The sequence below is a fragment of the Pezoporus occidentalis genome, unplaced genomic scaffold, assembly GCF_034315485.1.
Source record: "Pezoporus occidentalis ecotype Australia unplaced genomic scaffold, CSIRO_AGI_Poc_V1 ctg5, whole genome shotgun sequence".
NCBI classification, from domain to species: Eukaryota; Metazoa; Chordata; class Aves; order Psittaciformes; family Psittacidae; genus Pezoporus; species Pezoporus occidentalis.
This window is the reverse complement of record NW_026915835.1, coordinates 10,295,001-10,309,217: the sequence shown is the minus strand read 5'-3', so window position 1 is coordinate 10,309,217 and position 14,217 is coordinate 10,295,001. Positions and strand designations below refer to the sequence as shown.

General features: G+C 36.1%; 1 protein-coding gene across 6 annotated transcripts in view; it reads left to right on the top strand.

Annotated features, from left to right (window-relative positions):
• Positions 1 to 14,217, top strand: part of DACH1 (dachshund family transcription factor 1) — a 373,537-nt gene that overhangs the window by 356,998 nt on the left and 2,322 nt on the right. For all 6 annotated transcript variants that reach the window (XM_062636880.1, XM_062636883.1, XM_062636881.1 and 3 more), the window contains one exon: positions 13,788 to 14,217. This exon is cut by the window's right edge and continues 2,322 nt beyond it. In XM_062636880.1, coding sequence (XP_062492864.1) covers positions 13,788 to 13,825 — 38 coding nt within the window. In that variant the 3' untranslated portion in view covers positions 13,826 to 14,217. The remainder of the gene's footprint in view (positions 1 to 13,787) is intronic.

Here is a 14,217-nt window from a genome sequence, read left to right as displayed (position 1 = left end):
CTAAAAAACAACAAAGAGAGGTGATGCAAGATACAGCAATTCACAACTTACTAACTAATTAATTCAAACTTAGTACAGGAAAATAGATTTTAAAATATTTTATGGGATTCAGTAAGGAAATAGTTGATAGTCATAATTTTGTATAAAGGCAGCTTGCTTGGATTTTCAGGAGAGAAAAGTTTAACAGAATGACTTAACTGAATTACTCTGTGTTAGATCAAAAGTGGTATATTACTGACAGGCAGCATTTTGGTGCAATAGGTGACAGTTTCTCTTTTATAACCCTAAAGGAGCTGTAGAGTAAGAAGTTCTGTTAAAAAGACTGGCAGTTCAACAGTCAATATATTCAAGAGGCAAACAAGCAGTTAATTTTAAAATGTAAATAAAACTGTATGGTGAGTTTGTATCAGGCGGTGAGCAGTCTTAAAAGCTAGGAAGGTAACCACCACTTCCACACCCCAGCTCAGTTGCTGCATTACTTTTATATCACTTAAAAAATAAAAAGAAAAAAAAGATACCCTTGCCATCAGTAAAGCTATATTAATTTAAAGTACCTGAGAGTCGTATGGTTTAATTTTAAAGCAGCCAAAGCTTTTAGGTTTTGTTGTCTCTTTGCCTGTGTGATAAGAAAAAAACAAAACACCAAAACACCAAAAACCAGCCCCACCAAAAAAAAAAACCAGAACAACAAAATAAAAACAAACAAAAAAAGAAAAACAAAAAACAACCAAAAACAAAAACAAAGAAACAGAAAAAAAAAAGAAGCAAAACATTTTTGTGTCCTTCAGAAGTCAGAAATGTTTATAGTATTTTAAGATAAATTCTTAATATATCTGTAATATTCATGTAAGTGCCAATTACTATGCCAAGTCTATTTTAATTATAAAAATAGCATTTTGTAGCAATGGGTATTTTTATATTGACATCATTAAGAAAAATAGCATAAAACAATTTGGGCTTTATATAATTGAAGCATTCAGTTTTCCCAAGGATTTGATTTAGACCTTGACCTCTCTATGTCAGTATCTCAAGTTCATTTGAAGAAAAAAAAAAAAAGAAAAGAAATAAATCAACTAAGAAAAGTAAGTATAAAGGAAGTAGAACTAAAATTAACACATTTGGAAGGAATACTTAGCCAGCATGGTGTTCCATCTATAGCTAAAATTTGCTGTCATCATGTATCTATAATAAGTATTCTTCCAGTGAACTGCCAGCTGGCTTGTAAAGAGGAAAATATATTCTATAGAACAGACTGGTAGCTTTAAAAAGAAATCTTCAGCTTTTCAAGCAGTCACAGGAAGTATGTTGGTCATTGTAAGGTTCCATAACCCCTGAAGGACATCCTGGGAGACAGCAGTATATACAATGATAACGTGATGTCATTTTGTTTTTCGTAGTTGATAAACACATGTGTATCAGTAATGATAAAAGGAATATTTTTTATGTATTTTTTTTCTCAGCTCTATTTTTTAAAAGTGGTGCAGCCTCTAAGCTGTATTGCAGCATAGGAAAAGCAACAAATAGCATAATAGTGTGTTTTGTCATGGATGTTAGAAAGCATAGATCACAAAGTGCTACAGCTGGCCTCGGAAACAAAGTGTTAGGAAGTCAGGACCAAAAAATTTGCAGTACTGGTTTATGTGCATATAGAATACAGATTGTTAAAAATGTACAATGCTATATTATACGATTCAAGTTTTGACTTGTTTATCTAGTCTCTGTTGATTCTGCAGATTTTGCCTGTGACAAACTGTCGGTGCATCCCTTGCATTAAAAAGCATGTATTTTTCATGATATTGTTTCATGCTGTAATATGCTGGCTACAAGTCCTTTCAAGTAATCAAGCTATATTGAATACAAACATAAAATAAAAAGCAGCAATAATTTGATCTCATTTTTAGCTTTACAGTCTGACTCAACAATACACCCTCTTAGCCATTGAAAAGAGAACAGTGTCTTTGTACATTGATGAATTGAACATAAAAATATTGTTGCATCAAACTCCTTGGCTTCACTGGAAATACTGGAAGCATCATAAAAGTGCTATCTATAGCTGACTGGGGCATCAGTTCCACCTTAATCATCAAATTTGTTATGACAATCACAGTTACTATCACTGCAGTAACTCTGCCATCCTAAGCAATCTGATTCCCAATGCTAAAATATCAAAATGCTAAAACACTATTATAATGTACAGAAATCAGTTTTGTTCCTGGTCCAAATGGGCAATAGTTTCAGAGTCTGATCTTAAACATTCAGTGCACAAAAAAAGTCTTAATTTTAGGAATTAAAATGAAGGTTTCCCTGTATTTTTTTTCATATTCTTGCAAAACCTGTGACTCTCAGATTTTTCCAGCAAAAATTAACTTCATAGCCAAGTCGGTTTTACCAGAGCAGATATTCAGTAAATAGATGCCGTATATACTCAGTTCTTGCTTCTCTTTCTACTGTAATAGCATAGCATTAGGGATAGGACTACATGGGCTTTAAAATCCACATTTGCAGAATACCATATCGCAAATACTATCCTAAAGACCATTTTAATACCCCTGTCACCTTGGAAGGCTACACCAAAATTGAGTTCCTGCAATAGAACTGGTTTGTGCCTCTTTTTTACTATTTAATGTATATACAAGGGATAATCATTGCTTTTCTATGAGAAGTATACCAATTGATTTTATTTTCATGTTTTGTACTCAGTTCCATGCATTATAGTAGTATCCTGTTCTAAAATTTCCTGGTTTAAATTCACTGTGAGCATGGATAAACCACATCCTAAACATTGCCAGGGGAGGTCCTGCAAGTGACCTGTACAACTGCCATTAATATGTTTCTGATGAAAATACATGGTGTAAGTGGACAGCAAGAGAAAATAAATAAATAAATAAATAAATAAATAAATAAAAGAGAGACAGCAACCATGAAGTAACATTTTTCATTTCCTCTGTCTTGACAAAATCACACTTCCCAGTGAGAAAATTTTGCACATCAGATATTTTGCACAGGTCATTGTTTCTGACTCCAAGGCAGGAGCTTGGTCCCAGAGTCACAGTTTAAGACTGCTGTGTAGTTTAATTTAGCCATTCTCTTTTCTCTTGCTTACTTTTTGGTGGTGGACCGTGGTGCTAAGTTTTCCTTGGGAAGGCATGCTGCTTCCATATGGTCTGGGATTTCTGTAGTGGGGTGTATCGAGGACACAGTCTGTCATGACATGCTTTTTTTCTGAGGAATCTCTATTGGCAAAGACACAGAGTTGTGCCAAATTCAAACCACCTGGCCCTAAAGCTAATTGAGTTTTTCCTGGGAGGATAGAATAATAATTCTAAAGTACCTATCTGAAATTATGTTACCACTGAGAGGCAGTGGGAAAGGTTTGTTTGTCACTGCAGTACTTAGATGCATCTATGAAGATACGCTCAAGATGGAAGTTTACAGTCAGTTAGGGAAGCTAGTTTGAATTCCGAATTGCAAAACAACCTACCTGGGCCAGCATCAGCACTTGTCACTGAAAGAGTTCTCTTGTAATTTTAAATGCTAGTACTGTTAATTCCTTATTTCTTATAGGAACAAAAGCATTGCCTAAGTACTGCTTCATAGCTAACTATTAGTTTAAACCACACATACGTCTTTGGGCTTGAAGTCTTTCTGTAATTTAACATGAGCTCATTTTCTTCAGTTTTGCAGTTGTGCCCCTCATGCTAAGCTCCAGGAACTTCATTTAGGATCTATTCGTATTTCTGTATGGTAGTAAGGATTATGTGTAACTTAGTTCATTTCTTGTTTCTTAGGGCATGACTTCTGGTTTGGTTTCTGTCACCTTGACTCTTGTTCTAGGGCTGACTGCTTGGTGCCATTGTCTTCCCTAAGCTTGCTTTTATGCAAAATAGCTAAAAGCAGCAAGCTTATATTGCATGTGTTTTGACACCCCATGCATCCTTAATAGATTTTCCATAAGCTTGCTACTGTGCAGTCCATCTATTTTACAGCCTCATTCCTTCCTGTTCTTGAATTTGACTGTTTCTTCATGTTTTGCATTGGACTGTTACTCTGTTTTAGCACACAAATGAGCTCTGGGGTAGTTGGGTATTAAAGAAAAGTGTGATATTGATATTAGAATAGGATTCCACACATTCCAGAATTGATGTTTACAGGTTAATGTAGGTAGTAAAGCTAAATGCTTTCTTTAAATGGCCTCTATTTTCCAGTAAGCTTTTCAGAATTTGAAAAGACATAACAGTAATCAGGATAAAGGAAAAGCCAGGTCATACTCTTGTATTAATTGTGGGATTTAAGTCTAATCTGAAAACAGCAAAACACTGGTCTGCCTTTTAGTTTTCAGGGTATTACATCAAATAAAAATTATTTGTGTAAAAAAGAAGTAGCTTGTAGAGAAGAGTGAGGTAGGTTTGTGATTCTGTGAATCCAAAGAGGTGCTCTGCAAAGGAGTTTGTGTTTTGAAAAGTAGTCTGGGCTAAAGCTCTAGAAAAGATAATACTTTAGAGGAGCTTGTCTTCACAAATGATTTGTACATGCTGAAGGAAATGAACATCACACTGTCCAGTGATGGAAACAACAGATTGCTAATACTAACCATGGCTACAACTATTCCTAGTTGAAAAATCATGACCCATGTTACTTTCCCCAGACTTTCATAATATATCTTTATTAATTCACACTTGATTATGTGATCTGTAAAGGTAAACACATGTATCATGCTAATAAAATTAGCTTCTAGTTCAGTGATAGAAAGGATTTGTCTGTGCTTTTTCTGTCCATGTATGGAGGAAGTTTTAAGAACTGCTAACTTGCATGTGCTTTTGAATAGGTATTTTCTGTAATTTGATCTCAACTCTGAAACTGTGGAAAGTTCCAACAAACACTGATTTAATTCAGATTGCAAGACCATTTTTTGCTCTCCAGAGAGAAAAATAATTATTTTTTTAAGCCTGTGTGAAGATTTGGTGTTTTGTATATAAAATTACCTTGGTGATATGTGTAGAAAACTGATTATTTGAGAAAAGCTCTAAAAAGGGCAGCAAAAATTGAGAACAGTGGAAAGAACAATCAGACTGTCAAACTGAATAACAAATTCTGTTTCCATGAAGACTTCACAAGGAAAAAAAGAAGGTATGAGGCAGAAACCACATTCCAGTACTCACCTCATGCTCATTTTATGCTATCAGATCCAAGGTTGCTTGTTGATTGGCTTGTTAAAAAGATAGTAAAAATAGCGTTGTTTATGTTTCTGAAAATATGACAGCAGATAGAGCAGATCTTTTTGCAGAATTTGGAACTGTTTCATGCAGGATAGATTGTTCAGCACAAAAATTTTCCACACTGTGTTACAAACAAGAGCAGAACACAATGAGGTGTGGAAGCTCGCAATCTGATTGTATTTAGCTGTGACTTTGTCCTTTAATAACTTTTGCACATGATTCTTTAATTGAAGCTGTTTTGTTTAGGTTTTTATCTCTTGGTTTGTCTTTTGGGTTTTTTGTTGTGGGGTTTTTTTTGTTTTTCTTTTTTTTTTAGTGTAATTTTTTTTTTTTTTTTTTACCAGCAGAAGTGACACAATACAGTGGCTTAGGTTCAGTTCTTGTAAGTAATCAGTTCTGTTGTCTTTTCTGGATTATGCTTTTGTTCTGTTTATATAAATAGGAAAAGGGTTGCTAAGTTCATAAGGCAACTGTAAAAGACAGTAAGAATTTTTTTTTTTTCCCAAATCTTTTTCTTTCAAAGAATTCCTCACCTCTCAAGGTCAGTCTTTTCAGTGCTCAAAATGGCAAGCTCTCTGTGTAATATATGATCTTCAAATAATAGAAGGTGACATATTCAGGTAGTCTGTTGCTTTCTTAGTTTACTAACGACCAGGTCACTGACCTTTAGCTTGGTCTCGAGCTATTCAATGTTATAGTGAAAACATATATTCATGATTAAAACACATGATAAAATTACTGAAATATCCTGACAGTTCAATAGTTAAAGTATCTGCAGATAAATGTGTTTAGACACTCATTTTTACATAACTGTGTTTAAGTTTCATGTGTGAAAAATCAGAGGTAGAATTAAAATCTCATAAGTATAATTATATTATTAAAAAGAAAGACATGAACATTTCAGTCTCCTGAATATTTGAAGTGAGCATTAACACAAATATATTTGTTCATGAATGTTAAGTAGAGAAATGAAAGGTGTATGATTAATAACAATATGCAGATTTGAAACTAATTTATTGGCGTTATACAAAGGGCAAACTAGGATAGTGTTTGGCCAAATATGTTTACATACTTCATATTTGCATGAATTTATTGAACATGCAGTGTGAAATCACCCATCTTTGCATAAAAACTAGCTAAGCACTTTTTCAAATCTGCTTTCCCACATTCTCCTGTACTGCACTCTAATTGTACTTGGGAAGAGGGCAGTGGATCCATCTGTGTACCCAACACATAGAATCATAGAATCGTTAGGGTTGGAAAGGACCATAAGGTCATCTAGTTCCAACCTCCCTGCCATGGGCAGGGGCACCTCACACTAAACCATCTCACCCAAGGCTCTGTCCAACCCAGCCTTGAACATTGCCAGAGATGGAATATTCACAACTTCCTTGGGCAACCCATTCCAGTGCCTTCCCACCCTCACAGTAAAGAACTTCTTCCTTACATCTAACCTAAACTTCCCAAAATTTTTCCTTAAGTTTGAGCCCATTACCCCTTGTCCTGTCACTACAGTCCCTAATGAAGAGTCCCTCCCCAACATCCTTATAGGCCTCCTTCAGATACTGGAAGGCTGCTATGAGTTCTCCATGCAGATGATATACTTTTAAAATCAGTAGCAATGTCAGGGCACTAGAGATACTTCTGTCCCTCCTTTTCAGTGTCAGTTTGTAAAGCTTCAGTGTTCTGATTAACCTTGAAAGCTCAAAGGAGTTGCTTTCCCCTCACATCATACTGGTTTGCATTTTATCAGGAAAATTACGTAAAGTTGTAGCCTGTTGATTTCATGACTTCCTTTTTCAAAAGCTGGGCTATATGTTTTCGGTCTCACACTGCAAACTCTGAAAAGATTTAGCTTCATATTAAATGATTTTCCAATGATTAAGAAGTTAGACTCCCTTTTTTTTAATCTTTCTCCTTCACTGGAAAGTAAAACATTTTTTGTCTCGATTTTTAATGAAATAGCTAAAGAGTATACAAAAATATATTTTATCCTTAATTAGCTGCTTCCTTTAAGTGTTTTGAAGAAGGGTTGCTATTTGACTAAGATCCCTTCCATCTGTCACAATACTTTTGCTTTTATTTTGACTTCCCGTTGCTGTCTTACCAAATATCACATGAATCATTACCATTTGTTTGCCATCTCTTTTGTTTTTCTGTCTCTTCCTCCAAATGATTAAAACATCAGGTTGAATGAAAGGTTGGAAGTACACTGTGATTCACATTTGCCTCATCTTATTAAAACAAATAAACCAACCAGTTATATAATTTAGATGTGCTTGAGCTATGGCTTGCAGATGCTTTTATCAGCTCTGGGCTGAAGAGGTTGTGTGCATTCGGGCATGCACGTACAACTGTTCTTTGAAAGGGACAAGCCTCATTAGATTACAGGTGCCTGGAAATAACTTCTAAAAAAATAGCTGCCATTTTCAATAAAGCTACTTCCTAATAGGAAACACAATTTATTATGTACTTTAACACAAGTGTGCAGCTTTTCTTGTATTAAGATAAAAGTAGCCCCATTTAGTGTCGCAAATATTTTATTTCTTTTAACCTGTTGGACTGAGGATGAATCGTAATATTTTTCATTCTTAAAATGTTGAAGAAGAGAGCTTTAGTGATTCTTAATTTACAAAATATGTGCTACACTAGCTTTCAAGTTATTTCATTTACTTGCCATGCTATCTTTTCTTGTACAGAGAGTCAGAATACTTCATCATAGCCTCAGCTTGATAGAATTGAAGTCAGAAGTTTTTCACAGCTATAGGCTGTGGCAGTGGTGTATATATACTTAATTTCAGTACAAAGTCTCCAGTGTCTTCAGTGATCATGAGGACTAGTCTACAGCCTCTCAGCTCAGTCACAAGCCATAGAGATGGGTTTCAAATGCATTTCTGTAAGCCAAGAACCAATAGTTTCAATTAAATAAGTATGCACCTGTAGGGTTTTTTGGTGGTGGTGGTGGTTTTTTGTTATTTTGTTATCAACTGATCGCAGTTGATTGAATTCAGATATGACACCACACCTTTGTGGTAGTTCTGCAGATTTTCATAAATGGCAGTATGCTCTTATAGTCATGATGATCACTGTTGTTAGCTTTAATTTTAAAGCAGCTCTCAAAATAGAAACTAGAATATGATAAGTTTGCATGTCAAACAACCCCAGTGTCACTTGCATTCAGAGGCAGATATGCATGTTACCATCTAATGGATGATTTATTTTGCAGCCTAAGACCAGACTTAACATTTCGTTGTAGATTTTAATCATTTAAAGGATGCATATAAATAGCAATAATATTTGAGTGGGTTTATGTTTTTATCTCGGAAAATGTTGGACCCATGGAGATATTACTACAGGCTGCCCACAGAACACCAGTGTGAATCATTTCCCAGCTGACATCTCTGTGGGAATTCATTTTAAGCCATATAATTTGTTTCAGCATTGCAGACTTTTATGTCAGTTCAATTTGTTTATTTTCTTATAGCATTTATGACCTTCTAACTGTTTGTGCATGTTTATTCAAAATCCTCAAAATGAGTCTTAATTAAAAAGGGTTGATCTAAAAAAAAAATACTCCCTCACTCTGGCTAGAATTTCTGTCATATCAGTCCATAGACAAAAACAAATGAGAATTAGGAATAATGGCATTTTCAGTTGGAGTTGGTAGCTGTGTGATCTTGCTGAACACTGCCATTTGCAAAAGAGCAATTAAAACAGAGACAATCTGCTAATCATGCACAGTTCTGTTTAGAAATTTAGCAGTATTTTCCCAGTTTGTGTGTTTGCTTGACATCCTAAGAATGAAAGGAAGTTTTATGTATTTAAATTCTATATAACATTATGTGAATTTGGGAAACTTCACAGCAGTAGGCTAAAAATGTACTCCAAAGTTGTAAACATTTATAGGAAACACTCCTGTGTGTGTTTGTGTACTATATGTTTATATGTACATATCTATGTGTGAATAGTATATGCCATATTTGTTTTATTCTAAATTGGTTTTAAGCAGATAAACTGCATTTTTTTTTTAACAATAGAAAGTAATGCAACCCAGATACATAAATAAAAGCTGATCAGGAGGCAGAGTCATGCTTATGACTCGGAGTTTAGGAGTAGTGGCATTTTCACCTTCATTTGCTTGATCACTGGTTGCTGTCATGATTTGTAGGTTTTGCTTGTGATTTTAACCTTTGAATCACAAAGAACTATGAGTGGTAATGCTCCACCGGTATTCAGATAGGAACACTGGCTACACCTAGAGGTGAAGTGGTTCTGGTGGCTTGGACAACATTGAGAAGTTCAGTCATTTCAGGAGTATCTCTGAACAATGAGTATTGAGAAAAACAGATAGGAAGAAGGGAATAGGAATCTGAAAAGCCAAAGGGCCAGCAGACAGATACAGGTATTGAAATGGTCACCACATCATGCTATAAAGTTACTATTCCTCTGCAGAGCCTTTGGTTTCTCTGGCCTCGTTTGAAGTCTTCATATTTCTGAAGTACAGTGCTATTTACCTTGTATACATTCCTCTTCACCAGTGTCATGAACTTCTCAGCTATTCACAGGAGCATGCTGGAGCAAAAGTATGAAGCCTAATGAAATTATTTATCCATCTTGTCCCAAACTCATGAGAGGCTGGTGGGGAATTCCAAAAATACTGTGATTTTTATTTTTTTTACATGTTGTCACTATAGGCTGTAAAGAAAAGGATATTCAGTTTGCACCTCATACTCGTGACTAATCTTAAGAAAATAAAGGAAATACTTTACAATTCATGCAAGATTTTGAACTCCCCCTAGGTATTACTTGATCACAGCAGAATCGCTTTATCTATATGATGAATTTTAGGATTTATTTTAAAGTTGATATGTCTAATGCCTGCTGCGTTTTCCCATACGTTAGGGCAATTAGTCAAACATGTTAATGTAAATATATCTGTTTTATAATAAGCCTAGCAGTAATATTAATTCAGCTGCTGAGTTCCTGTATGGCATTTTAAGTCCATTATCGATAGAGATGATTTAATTGCACTCTTAATGGTCCATCATATAGTTATTTGAGAGACAGGAAGATTTCTGCTTATAGTAGATACTCATCATAAAAATTTTTAAATTATATAAACAAATATCCTCTTACTTTGTAAGGAAGATACTTTGTAAAGCTGCCCATTTCTATTGCTTATTGGCTGTGGACACAGAATACAAGATCTGATAGTGTCTTCCATTAAAAGTGAAAAACCTCCTACTGACTTCACTGTTGGATTGGATCCTTAAGCAATGTAAAATAGAGCTGACTTTTGAAAATGTACTGCTGTTCATCTTTTATTGGCTGCTACAAGGATTCTGCTTCCTACAGCTGTATTTTTAATTGAGAATATGTTTTAATAAATATTTTATTTTAAAAGCTATATGAAGGGACCTAATATAGTAAAATAAAATGCAAGTTACTGACTGTAGGTTATCTTAATGTTTAAGGAGGGGAAATTGCGCATAGCACTCATTAACAAGTATGCATTCAGGACAGCCAAAGTGCTGGTATAAATGCAGAGTAATTCTTCTACAGAGGTATCTGGACAGCTTTAATGCTGTAAATGTCTATTGTGTTTATTCAATATGCGTAGAAGAATTATATGCAACTATAGCCAGTAGTAGCTCTGGCTATCCAGTACTTGATGCAGGTTTTCTTTTTAATGGTTTACTAAACCTTTGGTTTTACCAAGCTCTGTGTCAGAGGTTCCTTTTTTCTCTTCTGAATTCCTGTATGCATTCTGGTTGCTCTTCATGCATCAGATAAGAATAAAGTCTTTAAAGCCTTACTCAAATTCTTTTTATCTCTCTACAGTGCAAAAAGTCCGTAAGAGTAAAGAGAATGTGGAAAGGTTCTGAGTAGAAGCACTTTAAGTGGTGGGAAAGTTATCATCTACTCTGCCAAAAAAAGCTAGGAAGGTGAAAGAGTAGGGAAAAGGGGCAGGAAAATGTAAGGATGGGAGAAAGTAGAAAAAGGGAGTGCACACCTGAAACTTGCAAAAGGAAACTAGTGGTAGAAAAGGAAAAACAGAGGGACACTAGGTAAAGAGTTGTGGTCAACAGCTCAATGTCCAGTTGGAATACAGTAACAAGTGGTGTCCCTCAGGGATCAGTGTTGGGACTGGTCTTGTTTAACATCTTTCTCAATGACATGGACAGTGGGATTGAGTGCGCCCTCAGAAAGGTTGCCAATGACACCAAGCTGTGTGGTTCGGTTGATACCCTGGAGGGAAGGAATGCCATCCAGAGGGACGTTGACATGCTTGTGAGGTGGGCTGATGCCAGCCTTATGAAGTTTAACCATGCCAAGTGCAAGGTCCTACACCTGGGTTGGAGCAATCCCAGGCACAGCTACAGGTTGGGCAGAGAAGAGATTCAGAGCAGCCCTGTGGAGAAGGACTTGGGGGGTCTTGGTTGATGAGAAAATGAACATGAGCTGGCTTCAGTGTGCGCTCGCAGCCGAGAAAGCCAGCCATATCCTGGGCTGCATCCAAGGGAGCGTGACCAGCAGGTCGAAGGAGTTGATCCTGCCCCTCTACTCTGCTCTCCTGAGACCTCACTTGGAGTATTGTGTGCAGTTCTGGTGTCCTCAACATAAAAAGGACATGGAACTGTTGGAACAAGTCCAGAAGAGGGCCATGAGGATGATCAGGGGACTGGAGCACCTCCCGTATGAAGACAGGCTGAGAAAGTTGGGGCTGTTCAGCCTGGAGAAGAGAAGGCTGTGTGGAGACCTCATAGCAGCCTTCCAGTATCTGAAGGGGGCCTATAGGGATGCTGTGGAAGGACTCTTCTTCATTAGAGACTGTAGTGACAGGACAAAGGGTAATGAGTTCAAACTTAAACAGGGAAAGTTTAGGTTAGATATAAGGAAGAAATTCTGTACTGTAAGAGTGGTGAGGCACTGGAGTGGGTTGCCCAAGGAAATTGTGAATGTTCCATCTCTGGCAATGTTCAAGGCCGTGTTGGACAGAGCCTTGGGTGAGATGGTTTAGTGTGAGGTGTCCCTGCCCATGGCAGGGAGTTTGGAACTGGATGATCTTAAGGTCCTTTCCAACCCTAAGTATTCTATGATTCTGTAAGTGTCACTGTGACAGAGTGTACAATTCTACCATCTCCTTTGTTCCCCAGCAGTTCTGATAGAAACTATGCAATGAAAATCAGAAAGGGGTGCGCAGTAGGGCTGAAATTTTATATCTGTCATGTACATTTGTCTGCTTTCAAGTTAAACTTTTCTTTCTCTCAAGTTTCAGTAATCTTGTGTAAATGATGCTTCATGTTTCAAAGAATGCCAAGCATTTCAGAAACTTCAGCATTCATGTGTATAGGTTTAGCTCACACAATTGTTTTCCTGTACATCTGATGAGAATTTTAAAGACTGATTCGGAATAAAGAAGTTAGACAAAGAATACCAAAGCAGGAACAAAAACATCTGAAATCTTACAAATGTTTGCTGATCTCACTTGGACCAAAAGAAGGGTTTCATGTAGACTTCAAGCATTGAGATACAGTTTGTACTTCCAGAATGCATTATATTCTAAAATACAAGTAGTGTTTCATAATTATGAACTGTTAAAGATTAATATGCTTCATAATGTGCAGTGTACAAGGGAACAATTCTTTCTGTCCTACAGTTCAGAAAACCAAGAAATTTTTCTGTTTCCTGCTTAGTAGAAAAAAAAAGTAAAAAAAAAAAAATCTTTGCAATGAGAATAGATGCATATAAACTGTTCATGTCCCTGGTGAAGAAAAGATTGTGTTACATTTGTAAATTAGGTGAAAATATGTTATTGCAGAATGTTGTCTCCCAAATTTTTATAAATCAATGGCTACTGGATAGGTGAGCCTGTTGTTTCTCTTCATCACACATATCTCACTTAAATATCTGCTCCTCACTTGGCTGGAAAAAATGTTGAGAGAGACGTGCTTACATCTTTAACATAGTAATTGTTCAGTTAATCTCATTTATGGGGGAAGGAGGCTATACTTCACTGATACCAATTAAATATCCTATACTGGGTTCTATATAAATAGCTACAAATGTGCACAATGGTTACATTGCATGGTATATTTAACAACATAGCTAAATCAGAAAGTATGAGCTATGCCGCTAGTGATGGGAGCGCTAACGATTGCATGCAAGAAGACTTTTGCTCTGCAACTATGAAGGAAATAATTGCTGTTCAGCACTATTCAGTTAAGTTTGCATATCAGTAAAAACATGCACAGAGGCTCCACCTACATTCCTTGTGCCCTAGCACTGATAGGACTCCAGCATATATTAGAGCTTTAGAGGGTGTTACAGTATTTGCAACTTGCAAAGTGCATGCTGTTTTCAACAGAGTTAATTTGATCATGGTCTGTTGAAAATGCAATGGTGATGTTCAGGTTTTATTATTTGTTATTATTTTAAACACAGTGTACCATAGGTGGGATTTTGCAGGCTACTGCTGCTGAGGTTTTTAAATCTTATGGTTTTTTTCCTCTTTTTCAATTCATTGCAGATATAAATTTATAAAGCAAATGTTTCTTTTTCGTATTTTAGATGGAAGACTTTATTTGAAAACTACTGTCATGTATTGAATTTTTCCTGCTGAAAATACCTGTGCTACGGTAAAGAACTTTGCAGTAAGACATTGGCTCATAAGGAGTTCTGTGGAAACAAAGCGTTTTCAAGCCGACTTCCTCAATTTCATTTATCAATGTTCTTCAAAAATGTAAAGAATTCTGCAAGAGTGTCCTCCTTTGGTTATTTCCTGTGGCTCAACCTGGAGACCTAAAGAATGTTTGTAAATGTACAGTAGCACTCTTCTTACAGTGAAAATCTGTGTCTCTGTGCCAGATTATTGTATCCAAAATTACAGGCTGTCAGAACAAGGCTGAGTATTCCCTTTTTTAAGGAATGCAGACTCTGTCCTCCTCTGATTATTCTGTATTTGAGCACATCAAATGATCCTTCCAGCGGTGTCCAAGTA